The sequence below is a fragment of the Typopeltis vanoorti genome, chromosome 6 (genome assembly GCF_054136105.1).
Source record: "Typopeltis vanoorti isolate ZY-2024b chromosome 6, IOZ_Tvanoo_1.0, whole genome shotgun sequence".
Taxonomy (NCBI): domain Eukaryota; kingdom Metazoa; phylum Arthropoda; class Arachnida; order Uropygi; family Thelyphonidae; genus Typopeltis; species Typopeltis vanoorti.
This window is the reverse complement of record NC_143554.1, coordinates 23,205,838-23,233,655: the sequence shown is the minus strand read 5'-3', so window position 1 is coordinate 23,233,655 and position 27,818 is coordinate 23,205,838. Positions and strand designations below refer to the sequence as shown.

General features: G+C 34.3%; 1 protein-coding gene across 6 annotated transcripts in view; it reads left to right on the top strand.

Annotated features, from left to right (window-relative positions):
• Positions 1-27,818, top strand: part of LOC150105337 (uncharacterized) — a 409,874-nt gene that overhangs the window by 108,431 nt on the left and 273,625 nt on the right. For 5 of the 6 annotated variants that reach the window (XR_016548478.1, XM_090394715.1, XM_090394718.1 and 2 more), the window contains 2 exons: positions 2,197-2,412; positions 15,620-15,806. Coding sequence is in view for 5 of the 6 variants with exons in the window: in XM_090394715.1 (XP_090250841.1) it covers positions 2,197-2,412; positions 15,620-15,806 (403 nt within the window). In the remaining variant the exon portion in view is untranslated. The remainder of the gene's footprint in view (positions 1-2,196; positions 2,413-15,619; positions 15,807-27,818) is intronic. The other variant, XM_090394719.1, reaches the window with a different exon arrangement.

The window sequence follows — 27,818 nt, the reverse complement described above, 5'->3', positions numbered from 1 at the left end:
TGTCACCATCAAACTGTTAATAATCCATTACCTTCCATCGAATGTTGGTGAAATCGATATTCCAGATCGTTACAAAGTTACACGATGGCCAAGATTTTCTTCTGTTTGATTCCGGTTCAGACAATAACAACAGAATCTTTGGAACATGTGACAATCTCAGACTCTTGGAAACAACATCTCACTGGTTTCAAAATTGCTCCTGTGCTTTTTTTCAACTGTATAGATTCATGCACTAGTTAATGGATGAATCATTCTTTGTGTTTATGCATTACTGCAAAACAAAACTCAGGACACATATATTAAACTGTTTGAGACATTAAGTATGCTGAATGTCAGTTTGAAGCCAATCAGTATTTTTATAGCTTCACTCTGTAACAATTTGATTATAATAAAGGCCTCATCTCAAATTTCTTTTCATTTCTGGAACTTAATCTTCAGAATAATAAAATTTAAAAATTATGAACTAAGTTTTTATGCAATTGAAGAATTTTCTCCTTGTTTAAAACTTAGCAGATACTTTAATTTTTGCTGCAGTGTTGCCTTTTGGCATGAGACAGTTGTGGTATTCCACTAAGATTGTTGTTCTCTTGATATAGTTGAAAGAGTGAGAAGGACATTGAGAAAAGTATTTTTGATTTTGTTTGGGAAAAATTCATATGTGACTGAACAAAGCTACATATAGATTACATAATATCTTTTCCAACGACTTAGCCTAAATTTGAGTTAAACCAATCTGTGTACTTCAAAGCCTCAGTCTCATGTCCTCTTTTTGTGAAGTGGAACAAGTTAATCCTCTTTGTGCTCCTTAGAAACTTCTTGTTATAAGTCTGGTCAATACAGCCAATTTGGGCTGTCCTTAATAACAATAGATTGTTATAGTGGTATTTTGCTGTAGAAACAAAACATAGAACTTTTTTTAAGATCCTTTAGTCCTCCGATAAATTGAGCAGTGGCTTTACACTGAGTGCTGAAATTCCTCTCCCAACTAAGAACACCAATAAACCTCCATGCCCATAGTGGAATTTGAGCCCATAGCCTGTTGATTGAAGAGTGGGTATTGTTTCTATGAAGGTTTGAGATGTTGGGTTATTATTTTATTTTATATTAAACTGAGGTTTTTACTATAACATAGCAGTTTTCTCTATAAGTTTGTAAAAATGAATGCTGACCAATGCATAACTTTGAAAGAAAAGACTATAAAACAGGTTATGCATTTAGTTAGTTTCTAGTGATGTTGGCCAATGAAATATAGACATAGATAATGTGTTAGGCTGGTATTATGGGAAGCTGGTTGAATAAATTTGTCTAGAAAAAAAGAAAAGCCAGAAAATAGTAAACAGGAGTGAACTAAATTTTAACATGATCAGAAAGGCAATCTATGCTAAAATTTTTGAGACTGTTGTAGAAGAAGAAAGAACAAAGATCATGACTGAAAGTTGGTGTGGTTGGCTGTGTTGATAAGATTTTTCACTGAGTAGTACCATACTCACTTTATGACAGTAATCTATTTTCTCATCATCATCATCATCATCATCATCAAATTCCTGCCATGTACCCTGATACCTGTTTACTCATTCACTGTTATCCATGAAGCCGGTCAGTGTAATAAATTGAACAGTGGCTTTACACTGATTGCTGATAACCTTGCTCCAGACTTAAATCAGATTAAAACATTTGTTCAAAATCTGGAGACTAACAGTATAGATGAAAGTTTTGATTAAAAAATTAGCATGAAACTGTCATGATGTAAAATTAATACATGTTCTGTATATTTAGTGAAAAACTAGAAATATGAATGCTTTGATTTTATTTGCCACACACTTTTTTTTTAGTGGCTTAAATTTAAAAAATAATATCAAAATATTTCTTTTTTTTTTATTCTAATGTAATTATTAGGATTCTTCCTTCTTTTTTGTCATTAATTTTTAGAAAACTGTTTTCAAAATAAGCATTTAACTAAATTTATTTTTAAACATTTTGTTCACTTTTATAATCTATAAAAACAGTGAAAGGAAAACAGTATTTTTCTGGTTAGTGTTTCATTTTCTGCATATGTGAAATAAGGTCACTTCCTTTAAGGAATGAGAATATATAAAGTTTATCTAGTTCTTGGAAGTCAAAGTTTTAATGAATACAGAAGTATCATATAGACTAAGTAAACTAATCAATCATTCAACCTATTTCCTTTCTCCTAAGCTAGAACATCTGCATTCAGATATTTTGGAAGCAGTGCACCTGGTTCAGGATGTGCGGTATGAAGAATATTCTTCTAATGATGTACTTGTTAGTACTGTAAGTTCAGTTGTACAGGAGTGTAATGCTCTGAGACAGGAAGTCACTTATCTGAGAAGAGTAAAGGAGGAAAAAGATAATCAGTCGAGACAGCTGCAGCATTTCATCATGGAAGAAGAGGTAAATTTTAGCTGTATCTATAGTAGTCAACTAAAAAACTGTTATATTTTGATTGCTGAAATCCTAAAACTTTGGAAAAGTTTTGCTTTTAATATGTAAATTTACATGTTAAATTCCTGTTCCTGTTTGAAATGTGAATTGTCATTACCTTTAAATCTTGAAAATAGATCTTGTTATCTCTGACTTTCCTTTTCATAATCTTTTTGCTGCCTGTAAAGGTATAGCAGAAATATTTAGTCTTTTTTCAGAGATAGCCTTTTATACATAAAATTTAAAAATGTTTGTTTTCCTTAATAAAAACTTACTGTTTTCAACTTGTAACATTAACAATGCAACAATACTTAATTTTAAATCATTTGAATATAGTTGAGTGTCTTACTATAGCAAACACTAAGACTTCCAGTAACTGTCTGCCAAAAAAAAAAAAAAAAAGTTTGTCCAGTCCCCATACGCATGATGCTATTCCAACAAAATTTCTAATATAGCAAAACCCTTCCTGCATTCTTTACAACTTTGTTAACTGTTGTCACAATTGCGATAAGCAAATCATTTCAGAAGATAACATTAGTGTCAAAATCAATATACATATGTAAGAATAAGAAAACTGGAGTTTTTTTAGGAAGGTTTTGATATAACTGCATCTGGACTGCTATGCTCAGATGCAGCATCCAGGATTCAGAGAGGAAGGTATGTAGGAATAATAACTATAAAATGATATCAGAAATTATGATAGGACCGTTAAAGAGAATATAATCTTTAAACCCTGCTAAATAGATGGAGGATAAGATATATGGTTAAAATTGTTATTGTACATCTTATCTCTTATAGCCATTCTACACTACTTACTCTTTTCCACATACTACTTTAATCTGTCTTACTGACAGATTAAAGTAATATGTATCAGACAAAATATAAATGTATGTTTTTGTCTGATAATTGCATGTGTTCCCTGGCTGTTTTTTGTTGCAAGAGATAAAACTGGAGAGAAAAAAATGATAGCGACAATACAAGCCATTAGTCCTGTAAAAGGATTTTAGAGGGCTACTGACCAAGGTGAGTGAAACCTTTGAGAATATTGTAGGAGAAGTAAGAACAAAAGTCATTCCTGAAAGTTAGTATGGTTGACTATGCTGTTGATGGCAAGATTTTTCATTGAGTAGTACCAGTAATCTGCCATCTCTCTTCAAAACAGTGATCCTTCAATTAACCAACCCTTGTATGTCAACTGACTTCTAGTACACAGCCATTTAATTGCACCTCCACTTATCTGTGATCGCCAAAGTATAATTCTCTTATCAGAATGGCAAATCAGCTTCCCACTGTGGTCAGATAAACAGTAGATTATTGTATTGTGCATTATCTATGGTGGATGAGCAGAGTTCACCTTCCTTGAATTCTGTGCAGGTTTCTATTAATAAAGACTGAGAGTGTGGATTAGGATTTATGAAGTCACAAATGAAAAAAAAAATTTAATTAATCTTATATTTTTGGAAAATCTAAAATTTCCTGGATCATTTTGATATTCCTTCTTCATTGCAACTCCTAAAAATCTTTCCCAAAACCATAATTTTTGAAAGTCCTCAAGCTTTATTTATTTCAAATCAGAGAAATTAAATTTTAATAATGTTGTTAGAAAATGGATTTATTCTTTTTTGGCAATAAAGGATACATCTTTCATTCCTGTCAAACAAAAAAAACAGGCTGAAGACTCTTGATATAGGCACATAGCCAAATGTATGTTTAATAATAATTCTGCAGTTTGTTTGAAATACACTGTCCCATTTTTTAGACCATTGCTTTGGTTGATCATCAAGAAAAAGATTCATTGCTATCTTATAAAAAAGGATATTTCCACTCAGAGTTGAGATGAGATGATGAGATGACAAAAGATTAAAAGTAGGTAGGAAGGTGGAGGGGAGATATCTGGAACATGTCACAAAGAATATATCTGAGAAATATTTTTTTTTCAGAATAGAAAAATACATTACCTTAAAAACACAGTATTAAAAAAATTCAAGTGATATATTTTCGTTTTAAAATTTAAAATAGGGGTTGCTTAAGGGTCAAATTTAAATAACTGGGAGACCTCCACATCACCTTTCAGGAATGTTGAGAACCGACTGTGGCTTCTGACCTAATGTCCAATCCTCACCTTCATGTGGTGCACCCCATTAGTAGGTATCTACTAGGAACTGAATGAACAAGGATGAGCTGGCAATTTGGGACTTAGCCAATTAAATTGTACTATCAATTGGCTTAAACCACAAATGCATGTGATGGTACAACATAATGAGATTTCATGCCACCCGGGGTGTCATCTGGTTAAACAAGGCTAACACTGTTTTCTTCAGGGGAACCAGTGCAAACAGTGAAATTTTTTTTTTTTTTTTTGTCAGTTGAAGGTGAGTTAGCTGATCTCATACAGTGGTAGCAGGGTTTTTCCCCTCCCGGAAACTGGGTTTTTCATCCCACATACAGACAAATCGGCTTTCAGAATATACGCAATTTACAGACAAAAAATACTGTGGTTGATGGTGATGGGCCGTTGATGTTGGCAGTGTCATAGTTGAAGAATTAATTAGTATGGGAGATGATGGGATGTATTAGTGAAGTAGTGTAGTGTGTCCTCCCACAATGAGTCCTTGGACTCCTTGGAGGTGTCACGTAATAATAATAATAATTCAGCTACTGAAACTCAACATCTAGAATAAGGAGAATAAACCCAACATCACAAGAACTGAAGATAGGAACCATCACTATAAGGAGTATTAATGGAAAGCAAATTAAACTTGCAGAAGAATTGGAAAAGTACCATGTGGACATATTTGGCCTTCCTGAGACAAAGGAATGCCAATTATGCCATTCATTATGCCAATTATGCAATTGTGCCAATTACAAAGGAATGACAAAGGAACAAAAACAGGTGGGATCTTACTAAATAATAAATATAGGATATTATTTTCAGGCAATAATGAAGGAAAGGAAAAAGTAGTAATAGAATTCAACACCAAACATGAAGATAAACTGCTTGATTGGAAGGCACTTTCAAGTAGAGTTATGTGGGCAAACTTCAAAATGAGGACATGGACAATGAAACTTATTTGTGCCTCATATAAGTTTCATTGTCTCATTTCATTTCACTCAAAAAATTCCTTCACTTCTTTCTTAGAAGAACCTTTTGTAGGATGGTTCTTCTAAGGAAGAAGTGGAGGAATTTCTTGAGTCAGTAGAACAGGCAGCTAGCATAAAGAAATTGGTAAAAGTGGTCCTTGTTGGAGATCTGAAGAGCAGAGTAGGAAATGAATCCCACCAGGCATATAGGAATTTTTGGGAAAAGTTGGAGAGAAGGACAAAGCTACTAATAATGGTTAATATTTACTGGATTTCTGCTCAGGACATGGACTAGTCATTACTAATACTATGTGTCAACATAAAGATGTGCACAAGTTCCCTTGGAGAGAAGACACAAGAAATAAGAAAATCCTCATTGACTACATCCTTGTTAATAGTGATACCATGAGTGTACAGAAGATTTGAAATTGGAAGTGATCATTACTTAGTACTAAGCAGGATAAAAATGGATATCACATTGAAAAAGAACAGTATGTAAGAAAGTTTTAAAAAGAATTTAAGTTGAGCAGCTTTTACAAGTAAATTGTAGACTCTACTATACAAGCATTATTAAAACTAAAAATGAAAGAAATTGAAAACAAGAACCAGTTCTTGGAGTCCCTGTTGCAAACTTTGAAGAAGACATTGATTGATTCAGCTAGGTGACGTTGTCTGCAAGGATAGAAATATAAGAACACTATGGGGGGGGGGGGGACACGAGAAGTTAAACAAGCAGTCCTGAAAAAGAAGAAGAAGAACTTTTGGTATGCTAAAGTTCCTAGACAAGGCTGCTCTAAAAGAATACAGAAGAAAAATGTAAGGAAGCTAAGCTATGTGTAAAAGTAGCTAAACAAAAGTAATGGGAAGACTTTGGTAAGAGTATAGAAAATAAATATGAGGAAGGTGGCAAAATGTTGTGGAGGTCATTGAAGAAACTTAAAACTGGAGGAAAAAGTAAAAAAAAGCGAAGATGAATATAGGTGACATGAAAACTGATAAGGATATCAGTGATGTCTGGAGTAATTACTTTGCAATAGTATCAAACAAACCAAGAAGTGATGGAACTCTAAGTCTCAATAGATTGCAGTATGGTGGCTGCTCTTCTAAGCACGATACCCAGACCAGTACCTAGGTCGTCTGTGGATGATTTGGTGCCCGCACGTCATGCCTGAATGGTGCGGCTTAAGAAGCAGCTACCGCATAGTCTCAATGGCTGCCTTGATGCTCCATTCTAGTGGCCTCATTGCCGGAGTGATCGCACCATAACAGTACGAAAGCAACTCTGGCTAGCGCTGCCTTTTAACGTGTGAGGCATGAATGGTATCATTGCAGTGGCTAGATGGGATTCTGACTTATAGGTGTCATAATCCCACGGATGGTAGCTTCGCACCACTGGCCACTCGACCAAGCACACGTACCAAGTGTCTGAACCTGCAGTTCCTCTCGTACTGAGCAGGATTACTTTCACAATGGCTAGTCATCAGTAGGGTAAAAGTAACCTGCCTTTTTTAATAGAATGTATGTTGTGAATGGAACATTATACAAGGCAATACATTGTCTGTATTTAAGTTGTCAGTCAGCAATTAGAATTGAAGGGAATACAGGAAGATGGTTTCATCTAAAATCAGGGTTAAGACATGGACGCACATTATCTCCACTGTTATTCATCATCTATATGGATCACATTATGAAAGAATTTGGCATCAGGTGAGAGGAGTTATGAAATATATAAAGCTCAGGCCAGAAAAATAACGAGTGTTGTATGGAAAGCTAAATTGGAGTATGAAAAGAAATAGGTTGTGTAAGCTAAAAGCAATCCAAAACAATTTTATCGTTAAGCCACAAGCAAAAGGAAGAATGAATGTGGAAGAATAAATTTATTGAAAGCAGACGGTACTCTAGTGTCAGAAATAAATGTGATTGTTCAGATGAGTGCTCACTTTGCTGATATATATATATCAACCAGTTGTATGTAACATGGTGCACAGTGCTACGTTGGATGAAGAATTAGAGGTGCATGAAAATGAGGTTTCAGAGCTGTTGCATAACCTGAATAAGAATTTGTCAATAGGAACAGATGGAATATCAGCATGTTTGCTAAAGGAATGTCCAGCCAAATTGTTCAGGAATAATACCACAGGAATGGAAGGAACGTATGATAGTTTCATTGTACAAGGATGGTGCAAAAACTGATGTATCTAACTACTGACCTATCAGTATCTCTGGTGTGGTAGTGAAGATTTTAGAGAAGTTGGTAAGAACTTGCATTTAGAAATGGGTAGACAAACATGCTATACTCTGCAAGGAACAGCATGGGTTTACTAAAGGGAGGTCATGTTTTAGCAATTTTTGCTCATATTTTATAACAATGTTATGGCCGAGTTGGATAAAGGGAATGGATACTCTGTGACAGTGATGACAAACCTATGACACGCATGTCAGCACTGACATACCTTGGATGTTGAAAGATATTGGTATTCTGATGAAAAAATTATGATAAATCGTGTGAGATCGCTCTCAGTTAAGGCGAAGGTAGGTTTCGGTTCATTGAAAGAATTATATTTTATAGTTAGCCTATTTCTATTTTATTTGTAGTTAGCTTATTTCTATTTTATTTTGTAGTTAGCTTATTTCCATTTTATTTTGTAACTAGCCTATAAACAACTAGTTTTAAGTTTACATTTTCTTTCTTGATCATTATAATTTCTGCATAGTCATATGATATTATAAAAACTTAGCGTAAAAACTTCTACATACTCCTGTGAAACTCTATTTTCTGCCTTAAATAATATCAACTCGAAAGGGAGAAATAGATTGAGCAATGATTTGAGCACTGCCTGTGTAGCATTAAAATGTACACACTATAGCCCTTCTATAAAGCAACTTTCTACCAGTACTCAGCAACAGAAAAGTCATTAAATGTAATGTAAGTTTGTAATTTCATTTTATTAAATTAATTGTATAATATGAATTCATAGATTTTATATCAATGTCCTATTAAATAAATAGCCTAATATGATATGTATAAGTCACCATCTTTGATTATGTAGTTAAATTTATAATGCATGTATGCAAGTGGCACATCAACAATGTCAATATTTAAAAAAAAAGATGTTTGACACACCTGGGTAAAAAGGTTCGCCATCACTGCTCTATGATAATGTTGGATTTTTCTAAGGCATTTGATAATACAATACATTAATGAAAGGCTGTCGCATGAACTGGAGAATATGGGATTGGAATATAAACTTGACTTGGATTAGTGGATAGTTGACTGACAGATATCAATATCAAAAAGTGGTATACGACGAGTGTGAATCTGCCTGATTTAAGGTGACCAGTAGTGTTCCTCAGGGTTACTTGTAGACTCCCTTGGTGAGTCCTTGACTCCCTGTTGCTCTCAGATAATAACATTTCGGTTTTCATCAAATTCTGTTCATGATTTTCTAAAGAAGAAAGGCATTTTTTTAAGTGAAGTATAAGTTTCACTATAGTATCTTTACTGAGTCTGGTAAATGATTTGCAATCATCGTGTCCCACTTTGCAAACTTTGCATATACTAGAGAACCTGTGATAAAATTTTATACATCTTCGAAATAGAGTTTCAATGCTCTGTGTAATTCTCTAGTTATTTCAGAAATTTGATTCCAAGGATTTCTGTCATAAATGTTATGGCTTCATCTAAAGTTAAATGATTTATTTCTTGGCAGCATAGTGCATCTACCGCTAACTTTATAGGCATCAGTGTAAATATAGCTGCAGATTATAAGTTATTATTATTAAGAGAAACCTCCAGGGAGTCAGGAGAGCATACTATTCACACCAGCTGTCATACCTGTTCTTGAATTCATTCACACTACTTGCACACACAACATCCAACAGCAGTCCATCCCAATCACACACCACTCTATGAGAGAACAACCTAGCCCTCACCCCCTTCTTGACTGCATTTATTCTCAACTTCCTAGGGTGTCCTTTCCCCACCCCTCCATAAAATGAAAAATTCCATTTACTGAAATTCTGTATGACCCTTTCAGAAGTTTGTATCTCTCAATCATATCACCCCTCTTTCTCTTGTTTGCTAGTGTCTGCAGCCTATAAATTCTCAGTCTGTCTTCGTAATCGGTATTCCACAATTCTGATATAATTTTTGACATTCTACTTTTGCCTTTTCTGCTGTATCACCACGGAAACCAGGAGACCAGACCTGCATGCAATAGTCCAAATGAGGTCTTATCAAGGCCTTGTAAAGAGGCAGAATGACTTCCTTATCTTTATATGTCAGAGTATTGCAGTTATTCTCTGAGTTTTATTTACAATTTTTGCTATATGATCCTTGAACTTACTGTCTACTAAAACTCCAAGATTCTTAAGCTGATCAGTTTCTTCTAGTATAATCCCACCAATATACTATGACATTTAATATCTAATGACACCAAAGTGCACAGAATTTGAATAGAATCACACCTTACATTTACTTACAATGAACTGTTAGCCATTTTCACATGCCCACAATTCTAACCTATTCAAATCATTTTGCAAATAGCTGTATGTTTCATGTCAAATCCTTTTCACACCTGTGTGTGAGAAATGTAACATCTGTCTTACCATTCGTCATATTCTGGTGGTGTACAAGCACTTCACAGGGGAGAGAGAAGTGACATTTTTACTTATCTGGCCAAGCCCTATACAATCAGACAGGTGTTATCAGACTCGGACAAATTGCAGTAATAAATAATTTATTTATTCGAACAAATTTATTTAAAATTTGTTTATATGTTTACACTACGTTGTAGATACTAAACCTTGTACACAGATTTTATTTATTTCTCTATCTTATAACTTTTTACTAATACCTTTTAATATGCTTAACGTTATATACATTCATTTTATCTTATTCATTAATATATCTCCATATAAGTATTTATTAATTTATTAACACCCTGTGTATACTGTTGTACCCTGTGTACAACAGTACACAGGGTACAATCTCATACTGTGTCCTGTCACAGTATGACCTTTGCTGTTCTTCTGCCATAAAACCACAAATCAATCAATTTTATTTTTATTACAAGAGGAGATAAACAGTTGTGATTTAGATCATGAGGAACAAGACCTGTAAGAACCTGTAAAGTGTCCATTCCCTTCCTTTCAGTGTATCCTTTGCAAAATTTCACCATCATCTATTTGGTGTAAGCACTACTTAGCATCTTATACCTCAACCATCTTACTGTTGTTCACCAAACTCAGTATATTACATTTCCTTGGTCTATCTTATAGCCAACATTCTAAATGCCTGATATCTTTGTTTTCATATGCTTTTTAAATTAAATTAAAAATGTCAAGAAATTATATTCTTGTTTAATCTTTTATCCAAGTATAAGCAAACAAAGTTAGCATGTGAAGGTTCTTTATGGCTAGGCTACTTATATATTGAGGCTAATGACTTCACATTAATTGCCTTGGTATCCCATAATGCAAAGCACACATCATTTCATTTCACATGTGTTATATGGTGTGCATTATGGAAAGGGCCACTCTCCAGACAAGTTTCGACCTTTATTCAGGTCAAATGTGGGAGCCAGGCCAAGAAGAGATACCAAGATTGAAGTAATGCAAAAGTCATATATCCCATATACAAGTAGTGTCACACCTCATTATTAAGGTGTTTATTGCATTTTATCATATTATGGTTAAACTGAGAAATCTGCCAATGTGAAATCCACCCTGGTGAACACAAGAAATACATCTGCTGTCACAACTATGGTCAGTCACGTTTAACTGATCATGCTTTTAGATAGCTTGCACTGGATCAGATGGGAAAATTTTAAAAAACCCACTATTAGTCATTATGGCAAATACAAACTTGAAAGTCTTTTTAGAATTAGCAGCACCGGATTTCAAAAATCAGCCTAAACTAAATATAGTTGTGTTAAACTTCTGAAGATTTGGGAAACTAATTCTCCTCCTGCCCAACTGCACACTTGGGCTCATCTTAGGACTCTAGGCTCTAAATAGTCTAATTTATTCCACTTATTGCTTGTGTTTATGTCTCTGTTATTACAATGTCGATATTGTATTCCTGAAGGTGTGAGACACCTTCAGGAATACAATACAGGTAACCCTCGTATAACACAGTATTTATACAACGCGGTTTCGATATAATGCGGTCTGCAAATTGTAGTAACCTTTGTTCAATGCGGTTCCTATATAACACACTCTACAAATTGTAGTAATCAATCTTTATCTTTTCATATATTTTTAACGCGCAACTTAAAATTCAAATTTTATCTTTGTTAAATTTGTGCCTACCCTTATGTAGTTATAAATAACGAAGTTATATTAGGAGAAATATACCCTTTAACACGCATGCATGTCAGTTGTTTATTGTTGAAAATTGTCTTCATTTTCTACCAGGAAAGCGCATTAAAAATCATAAATGTGTTAATCTCAAGCTGAGCACTTTATTTTCTGGTGAGTTACATACAATATGTAATGCATTTTTTATGTAAAAAAATTATTTTTATAGTAATGGCCACTTAGAGGGGCTTTTGCGATATGGTTGAAAACAAAATTAGTGAATTAATTGATGGGGAAATAAATTTAAATGAGGAGGAACTGGTACAATTAATAGATCACTTTGAACCAATTGGCGGGGAAGGTTCTGCTGAAGATTCTGATTGTGACGAATCCATTAAAGAATTCGGTTTAAAGAAATTAGCAGAAGGATTGGACTTGGCAAGAAAGTTAGGAAGTTATTTTATGGATAATGATCCCTCAATGGAGCAATCCGGAAAATTCACGAGACAATTGGATATTTGTTTAGATCCATATTATGGACTTAATAAAAAATTGCAGCATAGTGGTAATCAAGGTCTTATTACTTACTTCTTGATAACTAATCCAGCTGAAGTATGCAATGAAAATTACACAAATGATGTCCAAGAGATTTCAAGTGATGACGACCTCTGGCCACTTGTAAATAAAGAACATCTACGACATGTTAGTTTTGAAGACAGTGATGACGATTAAAATATTCACTTTTTTTTTTTTTTGCCTAAAACATTTATGCATAAATTATGGTTTATGTACAATTTGTATTTTTATAAGTTTATACTATGTATTTTGTTTCATAGTTTATATGTTTTCTTAACCCACATGAATTACCTGAATTAAGTAAAAATATTTTTTGTTTGATATGTCATTGTTTATATAATTTAAAAAAATAAATAAAATTTCGGAACATGATCCTACTTTTTCTATGTGATTTGAGTCTCACATAATGTGATTTATATAATGCGCCATTTCTGTGGAACCGAACATCTGCGTTATATGAGAGCTACCTAAAATATTGGAATGATTAAGCCTGTTATTTAAGAAGAAATTTTTCAGCACTTGGACAGAACAAAGCATCATCCCTGGAAATTGAATGAGAGTGTATTAGTAAGGATATGAGCAATAGATTTTTTTGCTTCAAGAGTGTTGAACAAGAATGAGTGCTTTGTCAGTCAATGCATTCACATTTAAGGATAGATACAATACATATTCTGTGGATAGTGTGGGTCTTTGGACTCTATGGAAGTTCTCATGCAATATAATAATAATATTGTATTCACAACAACAACTCTTATCTGTCTGATAGCCCATTCAACTTGCGAGCTGATTATAAAAACCTACTTACTGCAATTTTAAATTACTTGTCATGTAGGAACTTATCAAATACTTTGGCTAAAGTTGGGATTATCATGTGCATTCTCTAAATCAATTATTCTTGTTAGCTTATGGATTGTAACTAGGCAATTAAAACAAGATTGTCTTTTAACATATCCATTTTTCCTTTTCTGATTATCTATGAATTCCTATGTGAGCCTTGACCAGTTTTTTTCCAAAATCTTACCTACCATTTATGAAACACAAACTGGTTGTCTGCAGTTTATTGTTTTCATTTTAGTGTTCCTTTATGCACAACCACGTCTTACCCTTGTTATGCTTGCTAGAGATATCAAAGACTTTAAAGTTGCATAACTGTAAACAGTCACTTCAATGGCACGGCCAGTTCTTAGCATGTTTACTTATATGCCAAAATCTCATCTTGACCTACTGCCTTGTTTAATCTCTGAGTTTGAACTTTATATTCCTTGTGCAACTTCTCTCTTCTTCCTTATTAATACCTCTTCCATGACTTACTCATAATTTGCAGTTCTGTTTAGTTTTATCCTTCACTCCAAACCAATTTATTCTCCTCATCACAGGAATGTCTATCACAGCTATAATAAAATATCTGTTTCCCATGTAGTACCAATTTATTTTCTTTCAAGATATGCTTCGAGTTCTTATTCTTCCATCCATGTTATAGCTTGTAAAGTCTGTTTCTTTCCAAAATAGTTTTAGCATTCAAGAAGCAGACTTATATATATATATATATATAAGAGACTGATTTTAGACATTGTTGCTGTGCTCTTTTTAACATTTCAGTAGTTAGTTTCTTTTGCAACTTTTAAGCAAATATGTCACACATTCACCATTTTTTTCTAATTTAAAATATCTAATAGCAAATTAATTAAATATCTAATTAAATATAATAGCAAAACTATGAATCAGTAATTTCAAAAAATTATTAGTAATTATCATCCTTGTTCTAGACTACAGTCCAATGTGAAAATAATTCCAATACCCTACCTTAAAGGAACCTCTATATAGATAGCAAGGAATCTTTGTGAATTCAATCTATACACTTCCTTCAAACAGCTTGGAAACTGTCTTCCTTCCTATCATCTACAAAGGATACGTTACCACTTTTTTTTCCTTACCAGGTGTCTATCATTTTTGCTATTTTGGACAGGCTGGCCATTCTGACCTTGATTAGACTTGAAGACATCAAGACTATATTGCATTTTTGGAATCCGATGAGTTGGCCTTGCTTCTCATGCTATTGACATTAGCCACAGAGTTCTTTCAAACCAGACAAAACTTCTTCATTCCAGCAAGTTCAAATTTGATCATCTTTTCCTTGAAAAATGAAATGCTACAAAATTGTCTGAAAATGAACCGATCAGATTGCATGTCATTGTCCAAATTTGGGGAAGTGACACTATTAATTGTTCATAAGTTTTTTTAATTAATAATTATTTCAAGTTATTTTTTTATCTATGCAACTTTTTACAGTTGTTCCTTTGAACTCTAATAAACTCTAATAGTGCAATGTCATATACTTCAGCTGGGACTGAGACATCAGCTAATGTATGCATGATTTATTACTCATTATTGTGATTCATGTTTTGAATGTAGTTAACAGCCTGTCTCCCTGATGATGTCCACATAACATTGAAAGAAATATACTGGAGTTTTTGAATAAAATTTTAAATAATTAGATCTAGGAGTAATGGCGGACAAGGACCTGAAATTCAGGATCCACATTGCGCAAGTTGCGAAGACGTCCCATCGGTTAATGGCAATGATGCAGAAGACCCTGACATGCAGAAATAGAGAAGGTTATGATTCCATTGTATAAGGTCTTGATCAGGCCTCATATGGATTATTATGCACAGATTGGGTTGCTTGGTTACCAGAATTTCATGGTGACGAGAATATGTTGGAAAAGGTCCAGAGAAGATTCACAAAGGTGTTCAGTGTTCTTTGGAATGTGAAGTATGAGGACAGATTGAGAGAATGTAAGTTGCAAAGCCTTGTGAATAGGAGGAAGAAGGGGGGGGGGGAGATATGATTGAGGCATATAAGCTAGTCAGGGGTTGTTAGTGGGTTGACATGAAAGAGATTTCATAGAATGAGGGAGAGGGTAGAACAAGAGGTCATTACTGGAAACTGTATAAGGAATGTGTGAGCAGTTTAAGGCACAGTTTGATGAGCATTGTGTGCAATAGTGTATACCTCCCACGATGAGTCCATGGAGGTCAAATGTTAATAATAATAATAATGTGTAAGCGTGGAAGTTATTTTAATTATTAATTAATAGTACTATATATGTTGATAATATTATTTTAGATATTTCATTATTACATCACTTTGTATTCTAATATTATAAAACATTCTTCAATAAGTATTTCAGTCAGAAAAAGACTGTGTAATTTTTTTTTAGACAAGACTTGCCTGTATGGGAAGAAATAGTTCAAATTTGAAGCGTGTAGTCAGGAAATTAGGTCATTTGAATGCCAGCAATTTTCCCACACCTTTAGAAGATACTCTGCTTACTGTGTACAAAAACGAGCTGAGATGGTGTGAAAAATCAGAGAACAAGTCTGAAGATGCAGTTAAAACTTTGAAAGGTAAGAAACAAATATTGTACATTGGTAGTTTACAGTTTATAAATATTTAATTTGAATACTGCCTTGCATAGTTAAGTACTGTGGATAGCATGCTTACTCTTCAACTAAAACACTGCCAGATTGAGTCCATCCATGGTCATGAATTGTTTCTGAATATCTTTAGGTGAGCATCGAATTTCATCAGCTAGTGTATGACCTGAGGTGCTTTGAAAAAGTTCCACATTTTGTTTCTAGAGTAGAATTTTCAGATTATGTATAAAACCATATAAGTAAATAAATACATACTGAACATTGTAAAAAAATAAAAAACATATTAGTCATCCCCCCCCCCCCATACACAAAATAATAATGTACTATAAGTTTACAGGAATGAGAGTTGTCTAATAAAAACATGAAAATTTGCTATTAATTGCCAGATGTTAACTAAAATTATTTGTTATTTTTAATAAGAAAAGGTTGGAAATCTGTTTCACTAGAATGTTGTATTTATTATTATCCTAAGACCCCATGGAGCCAAAGATTCATCTAGGAGGTCCTTTTGTCTTTCATACAGCTCATCATACTGCACCTTAAACAAAACAGACTCAGACATACTATGCTCTCGGGCAAGGCATTCCAATCATTCACAACTCTGCATGCAAAAAACCTGCTTCTCACTCCATTGCTCACATCCTCCTTATATTGCTTCCAGAGATGACCTCTAATTCTCTCCTGATCTCCCACTATTTTCTGTGAAACCTCTTCAACATCGATACTATAACAATCCCTTACTAACTTGTAGGTCTCTGTCACTCCTAAACATATCCGGTGCAAGTCTCCAGGATCCTCTATAAATTGAATCACAGGTGGAACAAATCTGGAAATCAGCAATAAAAGACCAAAACTCTGAAACTAGACAGAAACATCAAACTTTTTTTTATTGGATTCTCAATAGAAAACCTATAGAACAAGTAAAATATGTCATCTATGTAGGCACAGTTTTTACTGAAGATCATCATCATTATCAAATTCTTGATATATACCCTCTAGGAGTGTACAGGATATGTTAGTATTACATGAAAAATTACATCATTACTAACTTTCTATCTATAATTTTCCTCCAAATCAGTCTGTTACCTGTCAAGACCCCAACATTATCAGATCTTATATTTCTATCTTCTAAGGCATTTTTTACTGTATCAATCCACCTATATCTTGGTCTTCTTCTGGGTCTTTTTCCTGCCAATCTGGCCGAGAACACTTGTTTTGCTAATCTTTCCTCTCCCATTCTGTTTAAGTGACCATACCACTTGAGATTAGCTCTGCTAATGCATTCTTGGATGCTGACAATGTCGAGTTCTTTCCTAATATCCTCAGTTATTCTGCCAATTTTTATTGTTCATACCATATCTATTACAACAGCTATTCACTTTAATCAAGGAATCTTGCAGACTTGTAGTGGATTTATTTAGAACTATAACATCATCTGCATAAAGCAAAGAGCTGAGATTAACATCTCCAATTTTGATGTCAGGTTTAATACCACTTTGCTTCATAATGTACATCCTTATCTGACACCAGATTTAACATTGAACCACCTTCCGGTACTTCAATTCTAACTGCTGACTTACAACTCAAATAAAGACTAAGTATTGCTTGATATAATGCCCCATTAACACCATATAACTGTAGTGTTTTGAATAGCTTCTCTCTTAGCACCTTGTCGCATGCCTTTTCCAGATCAACAAAACTTAAATACAGATCTTTGTTATGTTCCCATGATTTCTCAACAATCTGTCTTAAAGTAAAAATCTGATCCTGACAGCCTCTATTTGGCCTGAATTCAGCTTGTTCTTCACCAAGCTTCTCTTCAACAATCCTTCTCAACCGTTTCTCAAGTATACTGGCATATATCTTACCAGTAACACTCAGTAATGAAATACCTCTGTAATTCTCACATTCGGTTTTATTTCCCTTTTTATATATGGGTACTTTGAGAGTTCCACTCCAGTCATCTGAACTATGCAGTGAAGCCACTTGAATACCACTATACTTGAGCATTTCTGGTTGAATATCATCTACTTCTGCTCCCTTTCCACATTTCAGTCTTTTGATGCAGACTTTTTCTACTTCATGGATATGTATTCCTGACTGCATGCCTAATGTGTTCTTTACCACTGTGCTGTCATCACTGCTTTTTTTCATTTAGCAATTTTTCGAAGTAATTACTCCATACTTCAAGGATATCTTTTTCTCCCGATTTCATGTCACCTTTATTATCGTTAAATCCTTTTACAGTGCTCTTTCCTCCATTTCTGAGCTTCTTCAACAACCTCCAGAATATATTACGTTGCCTTGATATTTATTTTCTATCTTCTTACCAAAGTCATCCCATAACTTTTGTTTAGCTAATTTTACACAGTGTTTAGCTTTCTTACATTTGTCTCTGTATTCTCTAAGAGCACAAGCTGACTTATTTGCCAGGAACTTTTGATATGCTTTTTTTTTTCTTTCACTGCCTCTCTAACTTCCTGTGTCCACCATGGAGTTCTGATTTTTCTATCTTTACAGACAACCTCACCACATGCTTCTGTGGCCGAAGCAATCAGTGTTTTCTTCAGGGCTTACCACTGAATCTCCAAGGTTTGGTTGCAGTTCTAAAACTCTTTCATTTTTTCTTCAATCATGTTTGTGTATTTTAGTCTACAGTACACATCTGAGAGCTGCTCAGCTTTTATTTGTTTTAAAGCTTTGTTACATGTTCTTCTTTTCAATATTCAGTTGTATCCTGCTCAAGACTAAATGATGATTACTTCCAATTTCAAATCCTCTGTACACTCTGGTGACCTGCACCAGGGAGAAAACATCACTATCAACAATAACATAGCCAATGAGATGTTTCTTATTCCTTTCCTCTTCTCTCCATGTGAATTTGTGCACATTTTTATGTTGGAACATGCTGTTAGTAATAACCAGTCCATGTCCTGAGCAGAAATCCAACAAGTGTTTGCTTGTTATTAGCTTTGCTCTTTTCTCCAAATTTTCCCAAAATATTTTTGTATGTCTGACTATCATTACTTACTCTGCTATTTAGATCCCCAACAAGGACCCCAAGTTTTCATTTTTCATTGCATCACTTGCTTTCTCTAAAGCCTCAAAAAATTCCTCCACTTCTACCTTAGTAGAACCTTCTGTGTGACCATAGGCTCAAATAAGTCTCATTGTCGTTCCCTATTCTCATATTTGCCCACATCACTCTACTTGAAATTTTCTGCCATTCAAGAAGATTAGCCTTATATATAGTGTTGAATACTATGGCTACTCCTTGATTGTCATTGCCTGAATATAATTTTGTATTTATTGCTCAGAAAGAACTCACCAGTTTTTGCCTTTTTTGTTTCAGTCGCTCCTATTATGTTGATCTGGTACTTATCCAAATCCTCAGCTAGCTCCATTTCTTTGCCATTCAGGCTTCTTATGTTGATAGTACTGATCTTGAACTCTGGTGATGTTTTAGGATTTGTTCCAGTAGCTGACTTTTCGCTGTTTGCTCTGGTTCCCTGGCAAAAAAAATGGGAGGCTTTGTTTAACCAGGCAATACTCCATCCGGCATAAAATTCTGTCATGCTGTTTCATCATTTTTTTATTTTGGTATAAGACTTCTTTTGTGATCTATAAGACTTTCTTTTGTGATCAAATAGGGTACACTTTGCAGTTTTTCTCATAGAATTCATTTCTGCTGTTATTAATCTTTGTTTGTCTTTTTGTTTCATTGTCCAAATTTCACTTCCATACAATAAGACTGGCAGGGCTAATGTATTGTATACTTTTAGTCTGGTTTGGTTTAAATATAGAGTTAATTACACCTGTTATTTTTAAATATTTTGCAATTTTTACATTTATATCTTTTTCATTTTCATATGTGATCATGCATCCTAGGTAGTTAAATGAATTCACCTGTTCTAAGATCTTGTTATCTATTACTATTTTAGTTCTTGCTGGATCTTGTCCTTTAAAGGCCATAGTTTTTGATTTTTCTGTTGATATTATCATACCATAATCTTCGACTATCTTATTTAGATCTAAAATAGCTTTCTTTCTGTAAGTTATCTTCAGAATTTGTAATTATTATTTGGTCGTTGGCAAAGAGGAGAGGAGAGTGTTTAAGCTTACTGTAGGAGAAAGTTTTATTCCTTGATGTAAATTTTTATTCCATTTTATTATTTCATTTAAGTAGATATTAAATTTTAATTAATAATTTAATAATTAATAATTTAAGTTTTTAATTAATAGATTAAGTTTTTAATTAAGCTTACAACAAGAACTTCCCACTATCAAAACTTTAATGAAATTATATGGTTACAACCCTTATCAAATCCAGCAGATAACTGACTCCTATGTTTCAACGCCTAAGGATTCTTCAATAGACCACAGGGTACTAGATCCTTATATTTTTGGTATCTCTGAACCTATTGGTAGAATTGTGAAGAAGTATCATCTTATTCCTACATTTTCCTATCAACAAATTTTCTCATCCATTACCATTTACAAAAGACAACTGTCACCTCTGTCTTTAGCTGGTGTTGTATGAGATTCCTTGTGAATGTAATTTGACATACTTTGTGGACAGGCCATTCTGTGAAAAATAGAATTATTGAACAACAGTATTAAATTAATTATGTGAAACTTCAAAAGTCTGGTCTGGCACAGCATGGTATTAACATTAAACACAGTATCCAGTGGGATGAAGCTTGTCTTCTCCATAGAAGCAGTTTTAAATATGAACACCTTTTCAAGGAAAGTTGTGAAGCCCTTTTACATCAGCCTTACCTGATTCAGAATGATTGTCTCTCTCTGCCCCAAAAGTTTGAGAGATTCTCATTTTCTGTAAACATCAAAAGTAGTTTTATATTATTTATTAATTAATTTCTTATATATTAATTTCTAGCTCACGACAACTGTTTTTAATTAGTAAACTGATTGTTGTATGTACCTTGTATTCCTATTCTTTAATTTGCTTGTTTCTCACGCTGACGATGTACTGTTTTCAGTATGAAATATCTGTACTTTCATTAAAGTTAATTATTGTGGTTATCATGTAATTTGTTGTTTATAGAAATAGCAAATTATAGGCCAATCAGCAACTCAGGAGTGGTTGTTAAGGTATTGAAGAAATTGGTGAAAGGCAGAATTCAGAATGGGTAGATAGACATATGATACTCTGTAAGGAACTACATGATTTTGTTAAGGTTATGTCTTGCCCTAATAATTTGCTTACTTTTTACAATCAACTAACAATGAAGTTGAATAAAGGAAATCGCTACTCAGTGATATTGCTAGACTTTGCAAAAGCATTTGACAAGATTCCGCATAGAATTCTATTGCAAATTAGGGATAGATATGAAACTGGTCATTTGGATTAAAGGGGCTTGATGGACAGATATCAAGGAGTTGTTTATGGAGGAGTTGAGTCCAGCAGAAGACACATAACCAGTTTGTACCACAGGGCTTAGTACTTGGTCCTCTGTTGTTTAATTTGTATATCATTGATATAGAAAATGTTTACACAGGAAATATTTAGGTTTTTTTTTTTTACTGAAAATGCTAAACTGGGAAGAGCAATTTCAAATGAGGGTGATGTACAGATCCTACAGAAGACTAAAACAGACTAGCAGTATGGGCAAAGGTAAATGGCTGCCAGTATAATGTGTTCAATTATAAGATGATGCACTTTGGGAAGAGATCAGAATCTCTGTACTATATTGATGGAACTGAATATTTCCTGTAGGAATCTGAGGCCAGGAACTTAGGTGTGATTGTGAACAGGAAGTTGAAGTTGAGGACATATTGCAAAAGAACCAAAGCAGCACCTCAGATTATGTGGTTGTTGAAGAATACACTACCAAGCAGGGTTATTGTTATTGAATGGTTATTGTTTCACTCTCTAAGGGTTTAATAAGGCTACATTTGGGCTACTGTGCACATATCTGGACTCTCAGATTCTGGAAGAAGTTGTGGAGAGAATCCAGAGGCTAGTAACAAAGATTGCAGCAGATCTGTGGAATGTTCCTTATGAGAATAGATTGATGGTCTTTAGGCTTCAAATGTTATCTGATAGATGAGAAATTGAAGATATGATAAAAACATTTAAATTATTAAAGGGGGTTTTATAGGATTGATACTGATGACATTTTTTAGTGCATGGCAAGAAGGGAGAAAACAAGGGTCACCAGTGGAAGCTGTGTAAGAGTGCAGTTAACAGGATTGTTAGGACTAGATTTTTTGCTTAGAAGGTGATGAATGGGTTTCCAGAAGTAGGTGCTTCATCAGTGAATGAGTTTAAGGAGATGTATGATAGATATTGTGTGAATAATGGATCATCCACAGGGGTCTTCTGACTCCATAGAGCCGTATAATAATAATTTTCATTAAAGTTAAATCATTTTTTGAAATGTAAATTCCACCCTAGAAAAGTTACAAACATGTAGCACATTATTAATTTTTATTATTTAACAGTGTTAAATCAACTGCAGAGTAAAATATATGATTATTTATTAAACTCCATGTTTACAAAAAATAAATAAATTGTGAAAGCAATTCAAAATTGTAATAGACAAAAGTACTAATGCCCTGTGGCCACTAGAGATGAATTGAAAGTATTTTCATTTATTGGGCTGAAGATTATCTTAAAATGACCACCCTTCTTACCTTTCCACACAATCTCTGTACAGGCTGAGAGCAGGGGAAAGGGATGCCAAATAAGCAGCTCTACTTCTGGATTTCCCATGTCACTATATACACCTATTATTATGTGACACCTCCAGGGAATCCAAAGACTCATCAAGGGAGGGTACCTACTCTACAACTCTGTCTGCACCACTCAATCCACCAACTATACCAATGCCATCTACCACCAACCCGGCGGGATTCAAATTCACACTCTTTTGACTGGAAAGTGGATACGCTAATCACTTGGCTAACCAGGCCAGCCATTCTAATGCCATTTATAATGTATTGCATAGAAAATAATTATTACCAAATATGAATTAGCATCATCTAACTCTACATACTTTGTAGATTATATAACCATGTAAACACATAAAAATGTAATATAAATTATAAGAAAACTGTTATTTGAAAAATTCACAAAATTAGAATAATTTTTACATGGTTCAAAATATTAGAATAATGTGAAAATAAATGCACAAAAATTACAGTAAAATCAGTACTTTGTTACATTCCCCTTAGCTTTTATGACCATATGTAAACAGTTGGGCATATTATTTACTAGCGGTTCATAGTTGGGATTTTTTTTTTATCAAAACATGCCCATATAATCAGAAGACTAGAAACAAGTTCATTTTTGTTGGGGAAACTTCTTAAAGATGTTTCTTCATAATTCCCCACAAATTCTCATTTTGGTTTAAATCTGGTGAGTTTGCAGGCCAAGGAATTTTATTGATTTGCCTTTCTTTGAGCTGTCTAGTAGTGGTTTGGAAGTGTGACAAGAAGCTGAATCTTGCTGTAAAAGGAAATCACCATCACTTAAATCTTCTGATGTTGATAACATAGTGCTCAAGAATTTCTTGGTACACTTTGGAATTGACTCTTTTGTACACAATACACAGCCTACCTGAACTCTCTGCAGTCACACAAGCCCATACCATGACAGAGGTTGCAAATTGCACTGAACATTTCATGCATTCTTTATTAAATGCTTCTTGCTTAAGATGCAAAATACGTATCCTTCGATGACCATGGGGACACACAAAACATACTTTAATCGAATCCCCCTTGACTCCACAACAGTCTTTGCTTACACCATTGCACTCTGGCTGCCTTTTGCTTGGAAGTCAGAAGCGGCTTCGTTTTAGGCACACACGTGATTTAAAACTCAGTTTGTGAAGTTGTCTCAACATCATAAAATTAGACACATTCACACCTAGTTCTTTCCATTCCCTGTGAAAATACCTTACACTTTGGATGCAGGTTTTTTCACGATATTCTTCAATCTCCTCTCATCTCTTGATGAAGTTATTACCTTTCGATTGCTATTGCAGCGATTATTTTGAAAACTTCATTTATTAGAATACTATCTCGATACTCTACTCATGCTTGCTTGAGAACATTTCAATTCCTTAGCTATAAACTGTGGAGTTTAACCTTGTTTGTGTAGAGAAACCATACAAAACTTCTGATATGTCACTTGTTCAACCGATGTTTAGCAAATGATTAACTGAAATCCATGTGCAAATGATTCCTCACATACAAGTCAGTCCTGCAGCTACTGAATGATACGCTATTTCTATGCTCTCCTCAAAATTGAGAAAAATTGCAATTCTAATATTTTGAACCATGTTAAAAGTTATTCTAATTTTGTAATTGTTTTCAAATAACAGTTTTCTTATAATTTATATTACATTTTTATGTGTTTACATGGTTATAAAATATGTAGATTTAGATGATGCTAATTCATACTTGTAATAATTATTTTCTATGCAATAAATTAAAATTACAAATCATTCAGGATTTGGGATTGTAGTTGGTACCCATTCCGGATTGTAGTTTAACAACTGGCTCTCAAAATTGTTAACAATTTAACATTTGGCTTGTGTGAGCTGACTCTTGCACACCACTGGTTCCAGCTGCTTTTCTGTATTTTAAGTTTTTGATTGCTTTTTCTATATCAAGCATTGATATGTACTCCTGACTGTTCCTTTTGAATATTTTCTACAGCCATTCTGTCACTTTTTGTTTCATTTAGCAATCCTTCAAGTAATTACTTCAGATCTCTGATTACTTTTACAATATATTATTTCTTTCCAGAATGCTTTGCCAACTTTGTGATATTTATCTTTTATTTTCTTAGCAGTTTTCACATAGCTTTCTTATATTTTTCACTGTGTTCACTCAAGGCATTTGCTGAACTTATTTCTCAGGAACTTTCAATATGATTTCGGCCTCTTCTTCTTTGACTTCTTGAGTCCATGAGTTCAAAATTTTCTATCCTTGCCAAACTTTGGCATAGAGGGCCGTAAGTTGTGTAATATCAGAAAGTGCTCTGGAAAAATAAGTTCCATTTTGAATAATAATTGGCAGTTAAAAATACAAACTTATTTAATACTGACCATTTTACAAACATCATACATTATAGCCTACCAGTTTCGCCAGCAAACTGTCTAGCTTTTTCAAGGCGTTTACGGAAAGACATAAAAACTAGTAAATGCAAATTGAAAGGAACATAAAAACATTGTAAACAAACTAGTAGCTAAGATTACACGTTTGCATAACAGAGACTGAAAGGACTTATTGTTCTTATTCGTTATCACGCATGTATGTTTGTTGTAAACGTGTAAAGTGATTACTGGCTAGCTGTAGTTCAGATGGATTTAGAGAGAGGATCAGGTTTTTCCACGAACTGTTAATAACTGGTGGAAACCTCAACAGAAATCAGGGTGCAATCCTAAACAGTTTGTGGAAAAACCTGATCCTCTCTCTAAATCCATCTGAACTACAGCTAGCCAGTAATCACATTACACGTTTACAACAAATGCGCATGCGTGATAATGAATAAGAACAATAAGTCCTTTCAGTCTCTGTCATGTGAACATGTAACCTTAGCTACTAGTTTGTTTACAACGTTTTTATGTTCCTTTCAATTTGCATTTACTAGTTTTTATGTCTTTCCGTAAACGCCTTGAAAAAGCTGGACAGTTTGCTGGTGAAACTGGTAGTCTATAATGTATGATGTTTGTAAAATGATCAGTATTAAATAAGTTTGTATTTTTAATTATTAAACGACCAAATATGTTTAGTTTAAATAATTGGCAGTGTTTCATAAATTTTAGGATTTCATTATTTATTTTTGAGAACAAAGTGTGTCGGAGTAATTTTTGGTGTGAATTCTATCAGAATTAATAGTCTCTATTGGCGTATCAAATATCACACAATGCCGGTCAGGAGTTCAACCACGCGGGCGTCGACTGTTGCTACTAGGCGACTGCCGCAAAAGTCAATTAGCATTGGCGACATAGACTTTTCAAAACTTATTCGATGTCCTGAGTGCGATATGTATGCATGGTGGAATGTAAGATGTCTTTGTGGAGAGGGAGAGAATGAACAAAAGACGAGAGAAAGTATGGATTTGTCGTAAGTGCGATATATTGTTGGATTACGATACACAGAAAGCGAAACTGACTGAAACGATTGATAGTGTATGTGAAAGAAACAGAAATGAAAGATAGAGAGGCTGACAGAGTTAAGGAATGCAAGGATGTAGAAGCGAAAGTTACGTAATAAGTTGCAAAAATCGGAAATGAAACGAAAACAAGAGAAACTGAGTGAGTTAAAAAATGCAAAGATGTAGAAGCGAAAGTTACGATAGAAGTTGCGAAAAACTGAAGTGAAACGAAAGGTGGAGAAATTGAAGGAGTACAATAAAGGAGTACAATTGAAGAAGTACAATGAAAGAATACAAAGAAGTACAAGTGAAAATTAGTGATAAGGGGGTGAAGAAAAGTATGAATGAAGAAAAGGAAGTAAAGTGCAGCCGAATGAGAGGTAGTGAGATAGAGAGTGAAATTGTCGGAATGCAAGATTTAATGAAACAGATATTGGAAATGAAAAATGAAATGAAGAATATGTTGAGTGATGTTAGGCATCTAGTGGAAATTAATGAAAGTGTGCAAGAAAACAGAATGAAAGAACAAAAAATAAAAGAACTGACGAGTGATTCCAGGATAGCAGTATATGGAGACTCCATAATTAGGGGGCTAGTTACTGACAAGAGTCCATAAGGTCTGCTATCCGGGTGGGAGAATGAGTACAATAATTAAGGTGTTGGACATGAGGAAGAAACGAGTGAGAGAGTTATTTGTAATTGTAGGGACAAATGATCTAAGTGGACATAAGGAGGAGGTGAGAGCAAATATCAGGAGACTATTGCAAAGAGTGAAAGATAACGGTGTAGTAGGAAAGGTTGTCAGTGTGTTACCCAGATATGATGATGATGAGTTGCGACGGAGAGCCAAAATCATGAATGGTATGTTGGTGGAGCTGTGTGAGAAGGGAGTGGAGTTTGTGGATGTATGGCATGTGTTTGAGGGATGAATGAAATTATACAGGCGTGATGGGTTGCATTTAAATGGCTTTGCAGTGAGTCTGCTGGAGAAAGTGTTGCTGGATGAAAGTATAGTATATGGAAGTACAGTGTGTGATGTGTACCAGAGATCAGAAGGAAGAGATCAAGAGAAAAATCAGGAGAGTGGTACTGAAGAGACAGCAGTGCTTGGCAGTGGGAACAGTAGTGGGGTGAGAGAGGAAGAGAGAGAACGGAAATTCAAAAGGAACAGGGAAACTGGGGGAGCTCGGGTGGACAGAGAGACATGGCATAGATCGAGTGACTGTTGAAAGTGGCAGTGAATATGTGTATGAAGATGGGGTATATTGCAATGTGGGTGGAGGTGGAGACTGAGGAGGTATATGTGGTAAGTAGTGATAAAAGTGATTTGGCAGGTGTAGTGGGGAAATCACAACCAACATATGGCTTGGATAGGACTGTTGTGTTTGTTTACAAATGCGAGAAGTATCAGAAATAAAGGGGATGAAATGGTTTCAGTGATGGAATTTATTCACCCTCAAATCATTGGAATAAGTGAAACATGGTTGAATGAAGATGATATCATAACAGGAATAGAAGTGAAAGGGTACAATATTTTTCATGAGGATAGAAAGGGCAGGAAGAGAGGGGGAGTGCTGCTGATGATAGCAGGAGAATTAAGTCCACATAAGGTAGACATGAAAGAGGGAAATGGTGGCAATGTTTATGAGGCAGTGTGATGTGACGTGGAGGTTGAGAGGAAGACATATTTAGTTGGATGTTGCTATAGGCCTGGGAATGTGGAAGGTAATGATGAAGAAATGTATAAACAACTTGGGTTAGTGAACAAAGGAAGGGTAATTATTATGGTGATTTTAATTATGGCAGTATAGATTGGAATGAAGAGATAGCATTTGGGAATAAGGAAAGTGAAT